General features: G+C 39.5%; 1 protein-coding gene across 1 annotated transcript; it reads left to right on the plus strand.

Moving 5' to 3' along the window:
* The first annotated feature begins 10,227 nt into the window (after positions 1-10,227).
* Positions 10,228-11,853, plus strand: LOC148102650 (E3 ubiquitin-protein ligase TRIM21-like). Its single transcript, XM_087842287.1, has one exon. The coding sequence runs from the start codon at positions 10,228-10,230 to the stop codon at positions 11,851-11,853; it is 1,626 nt and encodes a 541-aa protein (XP_087698413.1).
* The last annotated feature ends 11,683 nt before the right edge of the window (positions 11,854-23,536 follow it).

A 23,536-nucleotide genomic window follows, 5' to 3' on the forward strand; every position in this document is an offset into this window, starting at 1 on the left:
AAGCTCAACACTGCGCCCAGCATCCTGGAGCACTTCTGTTGTGTTTTTTACGTGTTTTGAGTTTTTATGTGCTTCTGAGTTTTTACGTGCTTCTGAGTTTTTACGTGCTTCGGAGTTTGTACGTGTTTTTACGTGTTTTGGAGTTTGTACGTGCTTCAGAGTTCATACGTGATTTGAAGTTTGGATGTGCTTTGTCTGTAGGGATACCGTAAATATACTTTTATTTATTCACTCCACATAAAATGTAATAAATAAATCATATAATACAAAAATCAACTATTTACATTTCAACTTTTAACTATTTAAATTTTCAGCTTTTTCCTTTTAAACAAATTTAAAGTGTAACAACACAAAACTCTGCAAACCACAACACAATTAAATATAAATTAAAATATGAAAAAAAAGAACATGCATATTCTCTGTCATATGGACCTGCATGAATAAACCTTCTGAATCCTTTATCATCCGCAACTGAAAATAGTTGTGGATGATTACTATACCTTTCTAATGTGACGTTGTTGTCCCTGGCTCTTTCTCTCTCTCTCCCTCCCGCTCTGTTTCTTCTACTGCGAGTGTAACTACCGCCCCTCCCCCCTCTGCCCAGCGCAAAGCACAAGGCTCGCGTGCGGAGTGAAGCGGAAAAAAGTGCGAGAGAAAGAGAGAGAGAGAGAGAAGGAGGGAGAGAAGGAAAAAAAACTCCATGGTTCGCGATAAGGAGCCGGCTCGCGTCGTTCACGTCAAAGATCCGGCTCTAAGAGCCATTTCGTTTGCGACCGACACATCACTACTAGGGACATTATCCCTGGAGGGCTTAACCCAGGGCAGAAGAATGGGCAAGGATTTCAGTCTGTAGATGTGCAAAGCTGGTAGAGACATACCCTAAAAAACTGGCAGTTGTAATTGCAGCAAAAGGTGGTTCTACAAAGTATTGACTCAGGGGGCTGAATAATTACGCACACCCCACTTTGCAGTTATTTATTTGTAAAAAAAAATGTTTGGAATCATGTCTGATTTTTGTTCCACTTCTCACTTGTACACCATTTTGTGTTGGTCTTTCACGTGGAATTCCAATAAAATGGATTCATGTTTGTGGCTGTAATGTGACAAAATGTGGGAAAGTTCACATTTTTTGTCTGTAATAAGGAGTTTTTATCCGAGTTCTCAGACTTTCTTGCTGACTGTGCATCACGGTATGACCAGATCCTTCTGCTTGGTGATTTTAATATACATGTCTGCTGCCCGGGGAAGCCCATGGCCAAGGACTTTCTGGACTTAGTGAACTCTTTTAATTTTGTTCAGTCTGTTAAAGGTGCCACTCAAGAACGTGGTCACACACTGGACTTGGTTTTATCACATGGTTTATCTGTCCGTAACGTACTCGTCGAGGATGCTGTGTTCTCTGACCATATGCCCTTTTTATGTGACATTGTTCTTTTTAATCCTGTTGTTAAGCGGGCTGTACCTGAGATGAATTAGTTTCTTATTTGGATTCTGCTTGTAAATCTGTCCTCGACGTTGTTGCTCCTTTAAGATTCAGACAATGCAAGCCAAAGGCTAGTCCTTGGCTAACTGATTTTACCAGAGCCGCTAGAAAAGAATGTAGTAGATGTGAAAGGCGGTGGAAAAAAGATAGGCTGTGTGTCTCTATGGAAGCTCTTAAGATTAGCTGGAAAGTCTTTCAGAGAGCAGTAAAGGCCACCAAGCACTCCTATTTTTCCCAACTTATTGCTGCCAGCTCGCATAACCCTCGTGTTCTATATAACTCTATAAATTCTGTACTTAATACAGAAGGCTATGGTCTTTTACACTCTTCTCAGGTTATGTGCAATACGTTTCTTAATTATTTTGTGGAAAAGGTTGCTAGTTTGAGACCTCCAACTCTACCTATTGCTGACCCAGCCATGCATGGTGCTTGCTCAAGTCTGTTCTCTGCTTTTCTACCAATTGTTTTATCTGATTTAGAGAAACTTGTGTTGAATGCTAAACCGTGTGGCTCTCCAAATGACGTTGTTCCTCCACGTTTTCTCAAAAAGGTATTTTCTATCATCGGACCACACATTCTGAACATTATTAATACTAGTCTTTTGTCTGGTCAAGTACCTAAGGAGTTTAAGCATGCAGTCATACATCCTTTACTTAAGAAACCAGGCTTAGACAGTTCAGTCATATCAAATTTTAGACCCATCTCTAAGCTTCCCTTTCTTAGTAAGATTCTGGAAAGGATTGTTTATACTCAGTTAACTGACTACTTGAATGACTCTCAATTGTCGGAAATCTTTCAGTCCAGCTTTAAGCCATTCCACAGTACGGAGATCGCACTCGTAAAAGTTATGAATGACATTCTGATAGCGACAGACCGTGGTAAATATATCTTGTTGGACATGACAGCTGCATTCGACACAGTGGATCACGATTTGCTGATCTCCCGCTTACAGCACTGTGTGGGAATTTCTGGTTCGGCACTTTTGTGGTTAAAGTCCTATCTCTTAAATAGGCAAAATAGGCATTTTGTGTTAAGTTGGGGTCGGCTTTCATTCATTCATTTCATTTCATTTATTTATTTATTCATTTCAGGCACAACAAAATACATATATTGAACATAAAGTGCACAAAACAAAAAACAAAAATTACCTGAAAAGGAGTGGGACGAAGAAAACTTATTAAATCCCACCCCTATACTCACTCATCAACAAAAAAGCAAGCAAGCATCTCCACGGCAGCTCGCAACAACAATTAGAACGATCATAACTAAATACAGAATATATAATAATTATAAATTGCGTTACCACAGGTAACAGGCAATAATAATTACATAGTGACAAACACACATACATACATATATATCTACACACACATATACATACATACACACTTTTTTTTTTTTTTTTTTTTTGGAATCCATACCAGCAATGGTAAGAGAACAGACATTACAGAGCACACTAAAACCATCATTGAGTATACTGTGACCAGACCAACTGTTTGTAGAGGAATTTAAATCTGTGAATATTTTTGCATTGTTTCAGTTGTAAACTCAGACTGTTCCAGATTTTCACACCACATACAGACACACAAAAACCTTTACGGGTTGTTCGAGTTCTGGGTAATTTGAATTCCCCGAAGCCTCTCACATTATAAACCCTTTCTCGAATTTCAAATATAATTTGTAAATTTGTAGGTAGAAGTTTATTAAAGGCTTTGTATAAGATTATAGATGTATTGTAATTAACCAGATCCTGGAATTTAAGTAACTTTGCCTGAAGAAAGAGTTTGTGAGTATGATCTAGATAACCAGCCTTGTGAATAATACGCAGTGCTCGTTTCTGTACTGTGACTAATGGATTAGTTGTATTTTTATATGTGTTTCCCCACACTTCCACACAATATGTAAGATATGGAAGAACCAGGGTACAGTACAGAGTACGAAGTGCATCTTTATCAAGGTATGGTTTCACTTTGTTCAAAACTGCGAGGCTTCTGGAAATTTTGGTTTTTATGTGTCTGACGTGTGGTTTCCATGAAATTTTGTTATCAATTACGACTCCCAAAAATTTGTGTTCACTCACATTATCAATTGGTACACCTTCAATAATAATTGGTAATTCTATATTATATTTTAAATTACCGAAAAACATTGCTTTAGTTTTATTTATATTTAATGATAATTTATTTATATCCATCCATTTTTTTATTAATTTTAGCTCCCTGTTTACGGTCATTACAAGATCAGTATAATCATCGCTACTGAAAAATATGTTGGTGTCATCTGCGAACAGTATGAGTTTAAGTACTTGAGAAACATCAAAAATATCATTTATGTATATATTGAAAAGTTTTGGTCCCAACACTGACCCTTGGGGAACACCACATGTAATACCAAGTTTCTCTGAATGGTAATGCCCTATGCTAACATATTGTTCCCGACCCGTTAGGTAACTTTTTAACCAGTTACCAGCTTTCCCTCGAATACCATATCTTTCCAATTTATCCAATAAAATTGAGTGATTGATTGTGTCGAAGGCCTTTTTGAGATCAACAAAAATACCAACTGCATATTTATTTTTATCCAGTGCATTGGTAATTTCTTCTACTGCCTCAATTATCGCCATTGAAGTGGTTCTTTGCGTTCTGAAACCATGCTGACCAACATTTATTATTTGATGTTTTTCAAGGAATTTTTCTAATCTTGAATTAAAAAGTTTTTCTAAAATTTTTGAGAATTGAGGCAGTAGAGAAATAGGCCTATAATTGGTAAAACTGTGTTTATCATTACTTTTGTATAGTGGTATTACCTTCGCAATTTTCATTTTTTTTGGAAAACAACCGGACTGAAATGATAAATTACAGATATATGTTAAGGGACTAGCAATATTCAGAATAATCTGTTTAACTACAGACATATTTATGTCATGATAATCCATTGAAGACTTACTTTTACATTTTAATGTGATATTTATTACTTCTTGCTCATTTGTAGCTGAGAGGAACAGTGAAAAGGGATTTGATTTTATATTACTGATATTTTCATTTTTTTGACACGGGATGTGCACTGCTAGTTCAGGGCCAACATTTATAAAAAAATTTATTGAACCCATCTACAATGTTACTCATATTATGATTTTCACCATTTGCATCAATGAAAGGATATGATGTTCCAGAAGATCCTTGTTTGATTAAGTTATTTAACACATCCCAAGTTCCTTTTATATTGTTTTTATTTTCATATAATCTTCTTCTATAATAAAGTTGTTTACTTGTTCTTATAATATCAGTCAATTTATTTCTATATGCTTTATATCTTTGTTCCACTTCTTTTGTTTTTACTTTGATGAACTGTTTATACAGATTGTTTTTCTTTTTGCAAGCATTGATAATTCCTTTTGTGAACCAAGGACTTATTATCTTTTTTTTCTTTGTCTTGTGTTCATTTACAGGACAATGTTTATTGTACAGCATAGTGAATATATCTAGGAAATTGTCATAAGCCTTGTCCACATCTGACTCTTCATACACCGAACTCCAATCTTGTTGTGCTAAATCGAAATTAAAGGCATGAATTGCTTCTTCATTTATTGTTCGCTTTGCTATCGTAATCTTGGTATTTATTTTTTTAAAATCACAGTCACACAAAGTAAAAACTGGTAAGTGGTCAGTCATGTCACAGACAAGCAGGCCACTATTAATTTGGAAATCCATGACATTAGTAAAAATGTTGTCAATAATAGTGGCGCTATGTGATGTTATTCTGCTTGGCTTTGTTATTGTTGGATGTAGTGATAAGCTGTACATCGTGTCAGTAAAGTCATCAATGGCTTTTAACCTTGTTGGGTTTAGCAAGTCAATATTAAAATCACCACAGATGAATAGTAATTTTTGGTTCACCGAAGCAAACATTTTTTCTATCCATTCATAAAAAGTGTCAATACTTGAACTGGGTGTCCGATATATGCAACTTATTATAACATTTCTCTTTTTTTCATTCATGATCTCAATAGTCAAACATTCCAAAATTCCATCAATAGCCATAGACATAGTTGTTACAACATTATATTTTATAGAGTTATGAACATATATAGCAACCCCGCCGCCCGCCTTATTTAATCTATTCATGTATTTTAAATCATATCCATTCAAACAGAAATCTATTCCTTTATCAACATTGAACCAAGTTTCAGTGATGGCTATAACACTGAAGGGGCGAGAAAATTGTTGCAAGTAGTCCTTAATGAAATCAAAATTAGAGTACATACTTCTGCTGTTAAAGTGAATTAATGAGAGCTTCAGTTGCCTTGCCTTCCTCGCGATGTCTGCGTTTTTTCGTGTCAGATGCTCATTAATGAAAACGTCCGTGCCTTCATCCTCTGCTTTGGGGGTGTGCCACAGGGATCTATTCTTGGGCCGTTATTGTTTTCACTGTACCTTTTGCCTCATGGTGCGATTTTCCGAAAACACAAAGTGTCATTCTATCTATATGCAGATGACTGCCAGCTTTATTTACCTTTTAGTCATTCTGATAGTCTCCCAAGTCGACCTCTGCTTGACTGCCTTAATGATGTTAAAGCATGGATGGCAAAAACCTTTTTAAATTTTAATGATCGGAAGACAGAAGTGATCTTATTTGGCCCAAATCATTTTTCTCATACTCCAGATGTTGATCTTGCAGCTTTGACTTCCCAACTAAAGAGTTCGATCACAAATCTCGGAGTAAAAATTGATTCTGCACTTACCTTTGATGACTACGTAAACGGGGTGTTAAAATCAGCATTCTCTCACCTGAGAAGTTTAACGAAGGTTAAGCCCTTTCTTTCCAAGCGTGACTTGGAAAGTGTTATTCATGTCTTTATTACTCCACATTTAGATTATTGCAATTCTCTTTTAATAGGGGTTGGGCAGGGCACTTTGTCACGCTTGCAACTAGTGCAAAATGCTGCGGCACAATTTTTAACTGGCAGAAGGAAATTCAACCACATCTCTACGGTTTTGGCCTGGCTACACTGGCTTCCAATTGAATTTAGAATCTATTTTTAAGTCCTTTTATTGGTTTCTAAATCTCTAAATGGTCTGGCACCTGTTTATTTGTCTGACTTGTTGAAGCCCCACGTCCCCATTCGTTCCCTTCGGTCAGCTGAGCAGTTGTTGCTTTTGGTCCCAAAGTCACAGCTGAAACTTAGAGGAGACCGAGCGTTCTCTGTTGCAGTGCCGATGCTTTGGAATAACCTTCCTCTCCATATTAGACAGGCTACATCAGTGCCAAGTCTTTATTAAAAACCTGTTTTTATTTCCCGGCTTTTAACTCTGTGGGTAACTGACATTTTTATTCATTTTATTGCTGTGTCTGGTTTCTGCTATTTTATTACTATATTTATATTTGTATTGTACAATACTTTGGTCTACCAGGTGTGTTTTTAAAGTGCTATCACTTTAAGTGCTTTACTGTTTCACAAAAAGTTAAAAAGTGAATGTCCATAATTTAGAGTTTAATTGCAGGAAATTTTATTAAAACAATAATCAAATCACTTGAACTATACTTATCAGACTAATTCACTCTGAGCTGATCTGAGTTTGTTTTTTGGAGGGACAGAGTTTGGTGGTGAGATGGGCACTTCCAGCACCCAAGGTGTGTTCTGTGTTAACTGGAATAACCAGGAAAGCAGGATTACTTGATAGAGCCCACACCTTAGAAGTCTTGAGAATCTGTAATCCACTTGGAAAATGATGACAGTCCAAATCCTTCTCAGAATTATAATCACACAAAGGCCATGATGATGAGCAGAAACAGAGTCCAGTTCTCTGTTTCCAGCCCATCGTGGCCTCTTTGTTGTTGTCTCTGCTGGAATTTCCGACGGTGAACTTTGTAGATCCAATTTTCTGAACTGCTCAGCTCGCAAAAGACAAAAGAACCCTGAATCACTTTTTCACCTCACGCCTCACTCCATCTCTCATCCCCACCAATCGCAGCAGATGGCCCCGCCCCTCCCTGAGCCTGGTTCTGTCGGAGGTTTCTTCTTGTTAAGTTTTTCCTTCCCACTGTCGCCAAAGTGCTGCTCATAGGGGATCACATGATTGTTGGGTTTTTCTCAGTATGTATGATTGTAGGGTCTACCTTACAATATAAAGCGCCTTGAGGCGACTGCTGTTGTTTATATGCTGTATAAATAAAATTGAATTGAATTGAATTAAAAGAAAACTGGTAGGAAGGTTTGAGCCCAGCTAAAAATGAAACTGTTATGGAATAAATATATATTCTTAGTGCTTATTTTCTGATTATATTGTTTTATTTATTTTAATAATAAAGGCCTGTATAAAGGAAGGCCAGCTTTGACTCACAAACCAAGTGCTCAGCCAGACTAAAAATACAGGAAGTGCAGAGCCGCAGAGGCAATATATTAAGAACAGGAAACCAGACAGAAAAAGCGGAACTAAGTAACACACACACACACTAAGTCAGGCGAGAAGGAGTTGTTTTTATCGAAAATATGTGTGACGTGTAAAGGACCAAAATAACACCTATATAATACACATTTTTGGCTTCTAAAGCTAGAGATCTGCAAAATGGCTTTGGGCTGTGAATGTCTCTCTCTTCCGGAAGATGATTGAATAAAATAATTACAAAGTTTGGACCACACTAAGTCATGTTCTCTCTATTCAGTAAAAGAATCAAAGAACCAGATTTAATAAAACTCAATATGTTCTGGACCTGAGAGAAAAGCTGTACACATTGGGGAGATTATCATGAAAAATCTTACTCATTAAATAGAAATATATATTTTTAAAATTTCCTTCTTGTTCTTCTGTTTCAAGCTGAGTTTAATTAGAATAAAAAAGTTAGACTGAAGTTTCTATTCCCATCTACTGATATTATTTTATCCTTAAGTTTCAGTTAGCTTTGCACAAAAATAGAAACATCCTCCAAAGAGCTACCTTTTACTTTTGTTTTGAGTAGATTTCAGAGCCTGTACTTTTTTACTTCAGACAAGAAGCTGAATCAGTATTTCAACTTTTACTGGAGTAGTTTTTAACAGTAGTATTTGTACTTCCACTTAAGGACAGAATGGTTGTACTTATGCCAACTATGGTTGTCTTTTATCCTGCCCAACCCTAACTGGAATGTAGAGGTACCTGTTAGTCATGTTTACTCATGTTGCATTCAGATACGTAACTCAGATACAAAGAATCTGAGTTTGTAAGAGCAGGAACACTAAAGTCGGAGCTTTAAAAGTGGCATGGTAACATTTCTACCAAACACTGGTGAGTACAGAAGATTATACTTACTGTTTCAGGAGGCAACACTAAATTGACTTCAGGTTTGTTTTAACATTTTAACATTTATAATCTATTTTGGTTTCACACATTATAAAACTATAAAATGCTGATATTTGGGGTTCATTAATCAGGTATCTGCAAAGGACAGATGAGAAGAGGACAAAAATAACTAAAAAGAAAAATTTGTCTGTATATACAAAAACAAACAAATTATACAAGGCACAATGTGGTCCAAGCTGAATACAAGAAGTGTATCTCTCAAAAGATCCATTACCTAATACTTTGTTTATGCGTCATGAGTCTATTTATTCATGTTTTTAATTGTAAGAAGCATGTACAGCCATGTCGTATACTTGTTAATGTAGAACACTGACTGTGCCTGATACAGTTATATATTATATTTTTCTGGATTCAGCACAATCAGACCTCCAACAAACACTTAAGGTGTTCCTGGGTCAATTGCATAAAATCCGCATCACAGATTCTCATATTTTAAATATTGTATTTCTGTGTTTGTAAGGTTTGTTTGTTTTTTATCAATACTTCAAGATATTAACATTCTGTTCTATCAGACTTTTAGATGAACTCTGTCTACTGTCACACTCATTTTGGGATAGTAAGACATGAGTTTAGGTAATTTCCCATTCAGCTTGACACTGATATTTATTTTTATTTGTTTTGTTTTTTTAAATGTACTTTTATTTTTATTTATTTTTTGGTGGGAGTGGGGGTATCACTATCCCTGTGAATATAATCAGTTTTGCGGTCAATTATTTTCAACAAAAATCCAATTCACATATCAGAGACAACATGAAAAACATTGTCTTATCTCTTGGTAGGCATATCTCAAAATTTTGTGGGCAGAATAATAATAATAATAATCCAGTTTTGAGATCCTTCCCAGATGCCTTAATGCTCACTCACATCCTGGACCATTTGTTCTCAGGAAATCACATGATAGGGTGGGGCTAGGTCTCACAATGGGTTCACCTGAAACCTTGGCTGATTGTGACCTACACCTGTTTTCACAATTTGGCTTTATTCCACTTTGTCACAGAGTATCGTGTGTAGAATTTTCATGTGAAAATGATTTTAATCCATTTTTGGATTAAGGCTATAACATAAAAAAAAAGTGGAACAATATAAGTGCTGTGAATGCCTATGAATGAGTGAATTAATTTGTTGGAGCCAAGTCACTGACATGGTCACACTTTGATATCTCTAAACCACGTCCACACAAAAAAACCTATTCAATTGTAGTATAACTTTTCACTCTTTAATTTTTGTGCGCACATGTGACTGGTGCTGTCAGTGATTATTTTCATTCTGCACCTGTGCTGTTGTAGTTGTGTTTTCTGTTATTGGTGCTTGAACTTTGTTGCATTTATACTATAAACCACATAAAAAATATATTTTTAATTAGAGTTTGATTTTTAATACCTTGACTTCTGTTCTCAGGGTGCAGACATGTCTGCTGCCAGCAATCTGCAGTCTGAAGATCAGTTTCTGTGCTCCATCTGTCTGGATGTGTTCACTGATCCGGTCACCACATCATGTGGACACAACTTCTGCAAAAAGTGCATCACTCAGCACTGGGATGTTAATGACAGCTGCCAGTGTCCCCTGTGTAAGGAGACTTTCAACAGCAGACCTCAGCTGAGGGTAAACACTTTGCTCTCTGAGATGGTTGCTCAGTTCAGACGTGAAGCTCAGCAGAAAGCCAGCAGCAGCAGCTCAGAGCAACAAGCTGCCAAACCAGGAGAAGTTCCCTGTGACGTCTGCACTGGAACCAGACTGAAGGCCCTGAAGTCCTGCCTGGTGTGTCTGACCTCCTACTGTCAGACTCACCTGGAGCCTCATCTGACAGCTACAAGTCTGAAAAGACATCAGCTGATTGAGCCTGTGGAGAACCTGGAAAGCAGGATGTGTAGGAAGCACGATAAACATCTGGAGCTGTTCTGTAAGACCGACCAGACATGTGTCTGCATGCTCTGCCCTGTTTTAGATCACAAGAACCACGAGTTTGTTCCTCTGAGAGAAGAATATGAAGGAAAGAAGGCAGAGCTGGAGAAGACAGAGGCTGAGATTCAGCAGATGATCCAGAAGAGACGACTGAAGATTCAGGAGATCAAAGAGTCGGTGAAGATGAGTAAAGATGCTGCAGACAGACAGAAAGCAGAAGGTGTTCAGGTCCTCGCGGCTCTGATGGAGTCTGTTGTGAGACGCCTGCAGGAGCTCATAAAGGAGATCGAAGACAAACAGGAAGCTACAGAGAAACAGGCTGAAGGTCTCATCAAAGATCTGGAACAGGAAATCTCTGAGCTGATGGAGAGAAGCTCTGAGGTGGAGCAGCTCTCACACTCTGAAGACCACCTCCACCTCCTCCAAAGCTTCTCCTCCCTGAAAGCTGCTCCACCCACCAAGGACTGGACAGCGGTCAGAGTCCGTCCATCATCATATGAGGGGACCGTGGGGAGAGCTGTGGCTCAGCTGGAGAAGACACTCTGGAAAGACATGAAGAAGCTGTTTGAGGCAGAGCTGAAGAGGGTCCAGCAGCATGAGGTGGACGTGACTTTGGATCCTGATACAGCTCATCCTAAACTCATCCTGTCTGACGATGGAAAACAAGTGAAGTGTGGTGATGTGAAGAAGAATCTTCCGGACAACCCAGAGAGATTTAAACTTTATACGAATGTTTTAGGAGAGCAGAGTTTCTCTTCAGGCAGATTTTACTTTGAGGTTCAGGTTAAAGGAAAGACTGACTGGGTATTAGGAGTGGCCACAGAGTCGATCAACAGGAAGTTAACCACTGGACTAAAACCTCAGAACGGTCTCTGGACTGTATGTCTGCGAAATAGAAATAAGTACAAAGCTTGTGCCGCCCCTCCAGTCTCTCTCTCTCTCCGGTCTGGTCCTGAGAAGGTGGGGGTGTTTGTGGACTATGAGGAGGGTCTGGTCTCCTTCTATGACGTAGATGCTGCAGCTCTGATCTACTCGTTCACTGGCTGCTCCTTCACAGAGAAGCTTCACCCATTCTTCAATCCCTGGGATAACCCTGAACCTCTCCTGATCACTGTGGTCAATCTCACTTAGTAGAATATGATTTGAGTCTCTACAAGCTTCTGTGAACATAATCATAGTAACACTCAGTGAATTGATATCACAGTTGCAGCACATGTTTCTCTATATAGACTTTCACCACTGAGTAAATCTGATTCATTTTTTTAACATGGGGCAGAAATTTAGTTTTTGTCACTTTAAAATCAGGGCGTGTAATTAAACCTCATCTAAACTAATGTGTATTAGGCTAAGAGAGCAAAAACATGAAGAAATGCATTTATACAGAATTAAGAAGCAGTTAACAGGATTGAATGAATAATTTTGTGTTTCTCTTATTTATTTACATAAAAAAAAATAAAAGGAAGTTTTATTTGAGGTGTGAATGTTTTTTTATATTTCGACTGATGACAAAAACGAAAACGAACGTCATTACAATGTATTGTATCAAGTGGCCCTGACACTTGAGCTGTGTCCCAGTTCACGGGCCGTATTGGTAGGCCAATTACATCACAGCGACGCAACAAAGGCTGTCCAAATTAGAAGACTCCTTCAAATGCAGTCGACAAATGTGTCTTCCTTTTCCCCAGATTTGAAGGATGGGTCGGGTGTGTTGTCACTACCCGATCCGTACTGGAAACCCGATCGGTACCCCGCATGCGCAAATCTTACGTCACGTCCTCTCTTTGTCAACATTGCGGCATTCAATATATTTGAATGATACGGTTAGTGCCCAGTTAGCTCCTAGCATTTCTCAACAGCTCTGCCTCCTTTTCGACTACCGGGACATTTAAACAATGGACAGCAGGATACAGCAGGTAGCAGTATCCTCGTACACTGAGGAGTAAACTTCCATTAAGCGAACAGAAGAAGAAGAAAACCCCTGCACATGCGCGGTACGGATCGGGGAGTCCTGATCCGTAACTATCTTTTTATTTTTAGTTTTTGTCTACATTATATTGAAATGTTTCATTATTGGAAACATTTTAAGAGATACTTATTATTCTTAACATCTTAACAGATACTCTGACCCGTAACTATTGTAAAATGCTTCGACCGGAAGTAGACACCTTCGCGCATGCGGGGTACCGATCGGGTTTCCGGTACGGATCGGGTAGTGACAGTTCTCAAGGGCTGCGTACTCAAAGACCGCTAAGAAGTGCGAGGCTTGTGAAATGGGACGGTCTAGCCTCCGTCGCGCTGCCCAGGTTGCCTAGCAACCATGATACTAACAGCTGGAAACGTTTCATACAGCTTTGTTTGACAGAAATGAAGGAGAACATCTTTTGTTCATTTGTTTGTTTGTTTCTACATGAGCACTGTGTGATTAGTTGAGTATCTGAGGCTGAGACCACAGGACTGTAAAACATGATTATTGGGCTTCATTTCTGTACTGAACAGTCATTTAAGATTTGCTAGTAAATAACAATTAGCTGATGTTGTTCATGAGACTAAAGTCATCTCACTTTGGTAATGTAAATATAATATGGCCAATATTATAGTTATTATTTCAATCATTATTAGTTATTACAGCAGTGAATGACTATTACAGCAGTTTCAAACACTGAGCTTCAGTAAAGATTCAAGCTGCATTTATTTATATTTCCTGTCACCTTAAATCTTCATTTAAAGACAGGTTCCTTTGACACTGTATATATAAATGTATTATATATAAGAGACAAATATTGTTCTTTCAATATGTTGGCATTAATAAATTTGTCTCATTGCTGACTTTAAATATCCATGAAATCATCACATTCACTGTAAGATTAAGCTCAGCTACTGAACGGTGTATATTTTAAAGTAAAGGCTTTAAAACCAAGTTAGTACAAACGTCACTAATGTCACATAACTTTGCCGACATGTGGCCAACAGTAATGTTTTAATGTTCTTCGTTATTAAACATTAGCACATAAATAAGTGACATAATATTCAGTACTTACTTAAAGTTTACTCTTCGGGCGCCCCTCTTCCGCTGTTTTTTTTTCCGGCAAAATTATCCACACCCACCGCCGCACTATGCATTCTCGGATATGTTGGGCCACGAAATCTACACCGCCACATCCTTGAAATTCAGGGAAATGAAGGACGCATTTGAGGGACGCATTTCGAGCAGCCTTTGAATTGGGACAGCCTTCGTTGCGTCGCTGGGATATAATCGGCCTTAAAATGCGGCCTTTAAGGCTGCAGACCCTGAATTGGGATACAGCCATGGGCTGCATCCTCCTGAGGCCGGATTTGTAGACCGATTACGTCACGGCGACGCGACGAAGGCTGTCCCAATTTGTAGACTCCTCCGAATCCGGCTGACAAATGCATCCTCCTTTTCCCCAAATTTGAAGGATGGGTCGGGTGTGTCCTTCATGGCCCACCATATCCCACACCGTAAAAAATCAAATTTGCAATTGCTGAGCTTACAGTCATTTCTTTCACAATTCCACAATAAAAGTTGAATTAAACTCAAATACATTAACCCTTTAAGACCTACCATAGAACCAAGTCCGCCACAGCTTATATTATACTTTTACATGCTGTGGAGCCATTTTTGGGAGCATTTCAAGTTACTATACATCGATACAACCATTATAGCCCAAATTTTAATAATATTTATGCATTAAGTCTATAATAACTACATAAATTGCAAAAAAAGTGCAATAAACTACAAAAAAAACAAAAATCGTTTTTGTTTTTTTAACATATATTTCTAGTTAGAGAAATTTAACAGGCTTATCCCTCAAAACTGTAAATCCAAAAAAGTTGCACAAAATAGTTTCCCACCACAGGAAATTTATTTTGAGTGTCTTCATAGTTTTATTTTTGAAATACACCAATTTTTATATACTGCAGGAAAAACGAAAAATAAATATTATAGTGCAAATTTGCAAAAAACAAAGCAGCATATGCATCAAAATAAACTATTTCCAGCAGTGCAATTTGAGTCCTAAGCATCCCAGAAACGACACAGAAAGTCATAAAGTCAAACATAACTTTTAAAAACACCAGTATAGGCTTATAAGGGCCTATACTGGTAATGGAAGGTAAAAACAAAACTACATTTTCCACGAAAATGATGTCACTTCTGGTTTCGGGGCAGATAATGGCGGACATGCGATAGTTTGCGCTGATGATCTATTCCAACGTATGAAGTGTTATGAACAGCTGATCGGATCGGCAAAGCGTGTTTCTGGAATATTATGTTTTTGTTGCTGCAAGTGCTTTTTATGCAGTTTTTGCAAAGTTATATGTGGAAGGAAACTGTGACCGAGGACAAGCTGATGGCATAAGATGTAAAATGAATGAATTCAAGTTTTACATGAGTTGAAGCTGTTGGCGCCTTTCTGTGCCTGAGCACGTATGTGTATCTCATATTTTTGATACTACAGGGTCTACTTTGCACTTTTGCAAGGACTGAAAGCCACCTGGCCGTCTGCCTTAATGCGAACACGAGGCTTTTTACACCAGGAGCTGGATGCAGCTAAGGTGTTCATCTCAACTTTCTTAAGGCAATTAATGTTTCTTTTATTGTGTATTTATATGTGTTTACTACATCATTTAAGATTCCCCCTAGACTATTTTACTCAATCATGCTGCTTGAATGCCCTCGTGAGCAACTTGAATGTTTTCCATCATAAAATAGTGCTTTAAATTTTTTGTATAAAAATCGCCATGTCACAAAACAATGAAAATCCGAAAAAACATCCCTACCAAACAGGCGCGCTCATGTCTGATAAGCCTCCGCGACACCCCCTACGTGTATTTCATGAAGTGCAGGCTGTGGCCGCCTTTACCACCGAATGAAAAAACCCTGACAAAATAGGCTGGCTTGCTCATAGCTGACGACCAACGGCGGCAACCCTCCGCCGCTTTTTAAAAAAATTAATTTCTGGGGCGCCCGCTGCCATGTCGTTTAATTTGTTCAAATCATATTTAGCCAATAAAATATGTAAATGGCCTGTATTTGTATAGTGCTTTTCTAGTCTCTAAGGACCCCAAAGCGCTTTACACAACCTGTCATCCACCCATTCACACACACATTCACACACTGTGGGATGTGGTTTAGTTTCTGTGTGAACGGGGTGGTGGAGTCCTCACGGCCAGTGAGCTCCACCAAACACACAAACAGGAGGGAGAGGAAGATCAGAAAAGCAGCTACAGAGCAGTAAATATGGGGGTATTTTAAATACGAAGGCAGACTAAAGTCTGCAAGAGTCATATCAACCAGACTTTAACCCTCTGGGGTTGACGAACACGTCGGTATTCCAGATTAACTGGCGTTTAGATCAACTGGCTTTGGTCGAACAGATGTGTGGCAGACTTGTGTTTCAGGAGCTGCTACCAACAAAACAGCAAATAAACACCAAATGTGTCATCTGTGACACTTGTGAGGTTATCTCAAACGCACTCCGTCAGTCTTGTTGCTGTTGAACAACAAAATGTTTAAAAATGTCACGAGTTTACCTGGTGATATTAGTATGCGCGACACGATTGTGAAAACAGCACACAATTAACACCACGCCGATGTTGTTCACAGCACAGCAAGAGTAAACGATCGGGAGAATCTTGTCTTCGTTATCGTTCCCCTCATACGTGTTATTACTCCGATTTCAGCATTTTTGCTTCACAACTAAAGCGTGCAGTTTACTTTGTGTTCACTCAAATGGAGTCGAGTCAACCAGCGCCACCTCTGGCCAGGTGCCATAGCCTACAGCCAGATTAACTTGTGACACAGATCTGCACCACGTTTGAAATCGTTCGTGCCCAATACATTTGCAACTTCCAATGTTGTCTGTTTGTGTGTCTTGCAAATAAACATCTTGACTAAATGAAATGGTATTATGTATTTATTATTGGCCTACATTAGTAAGAAATGCCAATTATATACACAAAGTCATAGTAATCACCACTCCTGTTGTCCATCATGATTTTAATATTTTTGCCCATAAGAAAAACGAATTGAACAAATATATGACACACTAATATTTCACTAGTGTTGTAACATCACATGTCGTTAGCATAGTCTGCCTGTGTCTTTTCTCTGCAAATTAACATTTTCAGCCAATAAAGGTAAGTCACCAACATGGCTGGAGAGAGTTGGTTGTTATATACAGTATGTATAAGTGTGGTTAATCTAATAAACATATGTAAAGAGATGGCAGTTACTGAGAATTTACAGCATATGATCTTCAATTTGGAGCCTATCTGCTGACTATCACATAGCAGCTGGAGCAGTCTCCAATGGAGGTCAGTCCACTACTGCCACCTGTGGCCACGTACCATAGCCTACTACTACAGGGTGGGCCACTTATATGGATACACCGTAATAACATGGGAATGGTTGGTGATATTAAAGTCCTGTTTGTGGCACATTAGTATATGTGAGGGGGCAAACTCCTCAAGATGGGTAGTGACCATGGTGGCCATTTAGAAGTCGGCCATCTTGGATAGAACTTTTGTTTTTTCAATAGGAAGAGGGCCATGTGACACGTCAAACTTATTGGTAATGTCACAAGAAAAACAATGGTGTGCTTGGTTTCAACGTAACTTTATTCTTTCATGAGTTATTTACAAGTTTCTGACCACTTATAAAATGTGTTCAATGTGCTGCCCATTGTGTTGGATTGTCAATGCAACCCTCTTCTCCCACTCTTCACACACTGATAGCAACACTGCAGGAGAAATGCCAGCACAGGCATCCAGTATCCGTAGTTTCAGGTGCTGCACATCTCGTATCTTCACACCATAGACAATTGCCTTCAGATGACCCCAAAGCTAAAGGTCTAAGGGGATCAGATCGGGAGACCTTGGGGGCCATTCAACTGGCCCACGACGACCAATCCACTTTCCAGGAAACCACCTGGCACCCATAATGTGGTGGTGCACCATCTTGCTGGAAAAACTCAGGGAACGTGCCAGCTTCAGTGCATAAAGAGGGAAACACATCATCATGTAGTAATTTCAAATATCCAGTGGCCTTGAGGTTTCCATTGATGAAGAATGGACCCACTATCGTTGTACCCCATATACCACACCAAACCATCACTTTGGTGGGGAAAGAGGGCGGCTGGGTGACGGTGAGGAGGAAGCATAGTCCTAAACAGAAGCCCCAGGTACACCACCAACCTGTTCATGTGTCTAACCATTTTTCCCCACTCGGTGACACACCCGCCGGGGGTCAAACTCTGGTAATTGGTGATTCTGTTCTGAGACATGTGAAGCTAGAGACACCGGCAACCATAGTCAATTGTCTTCCAGGGGCCAGATTAGGCGACATTGAAGGAAATTTAAAACTGCTGGCTAAGGGTAAACGTAAATTCAGTAAAATCATAATTCACGTTGGCAGTAATGACACCCGGTTACGCCAATCGGAGGTCACTAAAATCAATATTGAATTGGTGTGCAACTTTGCCAAAACAATGTGGGACTCTGTAGTTTTCTCTGGTCCCCTCCCCAATCAGACCAGGAGTGACATGTTTAGCCGCATGTTCTCCTTAAATTGCTGGCTGTCTGAGTGGTGTCCCAGAAACGATGTGGGCTTCATAGATAATTGGCAAACCTTCTGGAGGAAACCTGGTCTTGTTAGGAGAGATGGCATCCATCCCACTTTGGATGGAGCAGCTCTCATTTCTAGAAATATGGACAAATTTATTAAACCCCCCAAAATATGACTATCCAGAGTTGGGACCAGGAAGCAGAGTTGCAGTCTTACACGCCTCTCTGCAGCTTCTCTCCTCCTGCTACCCCCCCAAAAACCCATCTCCATAGAGACTGTGTCAGCTTCCAAAAAGACAAAAAACAAACTAAAAACCAGCAACAAACAACTTAAACAATTACAAAGAAAGAACAATACAGTATCCACATCTGAACCAAAGAGTAAAACAGTGAAATGTGGATTATTAAATATTAGGTCTCTCTCCTCCAAGTACTGTTAGTACATGACTTAATAATTGATCAACAAATTGATTTAATCTGCCTTACAGAAACCTGGTTGCAGCAGGATGATTATGTTAGTTTAAATGAATCAACACCCCCGAGTCATTCTAACTATCAGAAACCTCGAAGCACAGGTCGAGGGGGCGGTGTGGCAGCAATTTTTCACACCAGCCTATTAATCAACCAAAGACCCAGACAGACTTTTAATTCATTTGAAAGCCTGATGCTTAGCCTCGTCCACCCCAGCTGTAAAACTCAGAAACCAGTCTTACTTGTTATCATCTATCGTCCACCTGGGCCTTACACAGAGTTTCTGTCTGATTTCTCAGACTTTTTATCTGATTTAGTTCTGAGCTCAGATAAAATAATTATTGTGGGTGATTTTAACATCCATGTAGATGCTAAAAATGACAGCCTCAACATGGCATTTAATCTGTTATTAGACTCAATTGGTTTCTCTCAAAATGTAAAAGAACCCACCCACCACTTTAATCACACTCTAGATCTTGTTTTAACATATGGCATAGAAACTGAACATTTAACCTCTTAAGCCCCAACGCCCCCTGATACGGGGGCAAAAGGCAGGAGATTAGTTAGGCTTGGGGCTTAAGAGGTTAACAGTGTTTCCTGAAAACCCTCTCCTGTCTGATCATTTCCTGATAACATTTACATTTACAATAATTGATTATGCAGCAGTGGAGAGTGGACTTTATCAAAGTAGATGTCTTTCTGAAAGCGCTGTAACTAAGTTTAAGAATATAATCCACCCACTGTTATCATCGTCAATGCCCTGTACCAACACAGAGCAGAGCAGCTATCTGAACGCTACCCCAACAGAGGTCGATTATCTTGTTAATAATTTCACCTCCTCACTACGTACGACTCTGGATACTGTAGCTCCTGTGAAAACTAAGTCTCAAATCAGAAGTACCTGACCCCGTGGTATAATTCTCAAACACGTACCCTAAAGCAGATGACTCGTAATCTGGAGAGGAAATGGCGTGTCACAAATTTAGAGGATCATCATTTAGCCTGGAGAAATAGTTTGTTGCTTTATAAGAAAGCCCTCCACAAAGCCAGAACATCTTACTATTCGTCACTGATTGAAGAAAATAAGAACAACCCCAGGTTTCTCTTCAGCACTGTAGCCAGGCTGACAGTCAGAGCTCTGTCGAGCCAACCATCCCTTTAACGTTAACTAGTAATGACTTCATGAACTTCTTCACAAATAAAATTTTTATCATTAGAGAAAAAATTACCAATAATCGTCCCACAGATGTAATATTATCTACAGCTACTCTTAGTACCATTGATGTTAAGTTAGACTCTTTTTCTCCAATTGATCTTTCTGAGTTAACTTCAATAATTACTTCCTCCAAACCATCAACGTGTCTTTTAGACCCCATTCCTACAAAACTGCTCAAAGAAGTCCTGCCATTAATTAATTCTTCGATCTTAAATATGATCAACCTATCTCTAATAATCAGCTATGTACCACAGGCCTTCAAGGTGGCTGCAGTTAAACCTTTACTCAAAAAGCCATCTCTAGACCCAGCAGTCTTAGCTAATTATAGGCCAATCTCCAACCTTCCTTTCATATCAAACATCCTTGAAAGAGTAGTTGTCAAACAGCTAACAGCTTAAAGACATAAAGACCAGGATGGCTGCTAACTTTCTGCTTCTTAATTCAGATAAAAGTGAGGTTATTGTACTCGGCCCTGAAAATCTTAGAAATATGGTATCTAAGCAGATTCTTACTCTGGATGGCATTACCTTGGCCTCCAGTAACACTGTGAGGAACCTTGGAGTCATTGTTGACCAGGACATGTCCTTCAACGCACATATTAAACAAATATGTAAGACTGCGTTCTTCCATTTGTGCAACATCTCTAAAGTTAGAAATATCCTGTCTCAGAGTGATGCTGAAAAACTAGTTCATGCATTTATTACTTCCAGGCTGGACGACTGTAATTCATTATTATCAGGCTGTCCAAAAAACTCCCTGTATTATTGTTGGGTCTACCTTACAATATAAAGCACCTTGAGGCGACTGTTGTTGTAATTTGGCGCTGTATAAATAAAATTGGTTTGATTTGAATTGAAAATTGAATATCTGAAAATACATTGCAGCGTGGTGGTGGAACATATATTTGGGTCCAGAGATGGAGCAGCGCTCTCTCTCTGAGTCTTTGAGTCTGGCTTCACTTCAGTCTAATTTAGCAGCTCTGACATCAGAGGTCGTAGGGGAGGAACAGCCACACAGAGCGTGAACATCACCTCTGTCTGCGCTGTGTTGTTCACAACCTTTGTTCTGGGCGTTTAAGTGGAGGGTGGAGCTTGTGTGATGGAGCTGAGAAGCTGTGTTTGCACATGCTCAGTGTGAGCATGCTCAATGCTCAAGCTGAATGCTCTCTGGCTAGAAGTGATGTCACACATTAGGATAACTGTGCTAGCTCTCTGTCAGAGTACCAGGGCCTCGCTTTGACCACATGACTCTCAGTACACAGCATGATGTGTGCGAGGAGCAGGACTGAGGTAAACCTCTGAGGGCTCAAACTGAGACTGAGCTCCAGATGTTTCCACATGTTTCTGCTCCGCGTGTGTTTGATTATTTCAGGTATAGATGATGAAATATGACCAGTCTGATGTGAGCCTGCTTCTCTGACAGCGCCTCACCACTCTGCGCTGCCCCCTGCTGGCTCTTATCATTACTGACTGAGTCCTTGACACACTTACTGCCACTTTATTAGGTACAGCTCACTAACAGAGGTCAGACCTGCTTTGCCTTCAGAGCTGCCTTAAATCTTCATGGCTCAGATTCAGCGAGGTGCTGGAAACATCCCTCAGAGTCATGTGATCAGTGACGTCTGCTTCAGCACTGACTGATAGAAAAGTGCCTCCACATAAACACGATGTGTAATAATAATAATCAAATAATGATTTTCAGCTTTTCAGCCCTTTGTCTGGATGCTAATCCAGACATCCACACTTACAGCTCCTGCTTTACTGCATTAAAGTGATCAGATGACTTCAGCGCTTTGACATGGATGGTAGTGAAAGCAGGAAATGACAAACGTAGCACAGCAGCAGCGTTTAACACGTCTGAGCTGGAAACACAAACTCTGGGATGAACATCATTCATAGAACAGCTTCCAGCTTCTTTTGCTCTGCGACAGTTTGGATGGATTTGCATTTAAAGATGCTAAGAGACTAAAATGGTTAGGGTCAGGAGGTCAAAGGTCAGAGCTCCTGTGTGTCTGAGGGCGGCTTCACGCTGGAGAAGGATGAAGGAGTCTGACCTGAGCCAGTGTTTGACATGAACACATCAGCACTGCTGTCAGTGAGCCTAACGACAGCCGTTAGCATCATTTCAGTGTTTCAGTCATTTAAAAACACTTCCTGTCACTGTGGTGGTCACAGTGACATCATGCAGTTTGTGCTTTGACCTCCAGAGGGCGACAAATCAGCACAGACAGAGAGCTCCATTCAAACTTTGCTGCCATCAGTAATAATTCTTCAAATATTCACATCAGTGTTTGAGCAGTTATGATATCAGGGACAATCTAGACGTGTGACAATACTGAACATGTCACATGACACACCTTAAACATCATGTGATCCACTCTCAGTCTGCACTTTCATTCATGACTTCAACAGGTTGAAATGGGCTTTGAACGATCATCAGTTTAGTGCTGAGTTATTCAAACACTGCAGGAAGAACAAAGTGATGACAGATGTTTGTGTTTCAAACAGGAAAACCAGCAGAAATAAATCATCTCTGGACAACCTGCCAGAGATGATTTGGGAGTTTCCCACGTGCACCTGAATGCAGCACTGACTGTTTCTCAAACGCTGATTGTAACGGTGTCCTCAAACGCCTCTCCGACTTTTTCCTTCCTGCTCAAAGTTCCTTTTTTTCTTGGTGTTTGTGGCTGATGCTGATCGTCTCCGTGTGAAGGTAACCCGAGCAGTGTGTAATGTTTCCTGGCAGCACCAACAGCACACATCTGCCGCTCCATAGTTCACGGTAACGGACTCACAGCTGGACCAACGAGCTGTTGCCGATAGCCTGTCTGTAAAAGATGTCTTCATGCTTGGAGTTATTAAAAAAAGACTCCACAATGAGTCGGTTTGAATGTTTCAGTGATGATGTGTAGAAAAATAACAATGATGACTTTTTAAAGCTGTGTGGACAGGGTGGAGTTTGTGGGGCAGTGTGGAGGTGGACAGGTTTATTTCTGGACTCCTGCTGATGGTTTCTATAGCGGTTTTGCACATGACGTCATGCTGTCAAGGTCGTGATCACGTTCATAGAGAGTCTATTGTTATTGTCGCAGGTGCAAAGAAATTAAAAGCAGAAAGAGAAACTTTTTTTCATCTCTTTCTGTTTCTGATAGAAGACGAGGAACAAAAACATGATAATTAACAGATACAGCAATCAGATCAACAGTATAAAAGTATTGTAACTATTAGGACTAAGAGTATTTGGATTTTTAAAGGTCAAACAATATGTGATGATTAAAAATCTTTACATTTTTATTTTCCTTTTTTCTTTCTATTCTTGTTTTTTTAATTTTATTTACGTTTTATCATCTTCATCTTCCTCCAGCACCACCTTCAGCTTCTCCCTTCCATCTGAAACTCTTCCTCCTCACTGAAGTTAGGCTTCTAATGTGACAAATCCTACATGAATATACTTAATTCATCTCGATATTGCCTCAATTAGCAGATTGAATAACTGTGGTTTTCAGGGTTTTTTGTACCTACTCCACTGGGGTTGCGAGGTGAT

The sequence above is a fragment of the Neolamprologus brichardi genome, chromosome 6 (genome assembly GCF_056152115.1).
Source record: "Neolamprologus brichardi isolate AB-2024 chromosome 6, ASM5615211v1, whole genome shotgun sequence".
Classification (NCBI taxonomy): Eukaryota; Metazoa; Chordata; class Actinopteri; order Cichliformes; family Cichlidae; genus Neolamprologus; species Neolamprologus brichardi.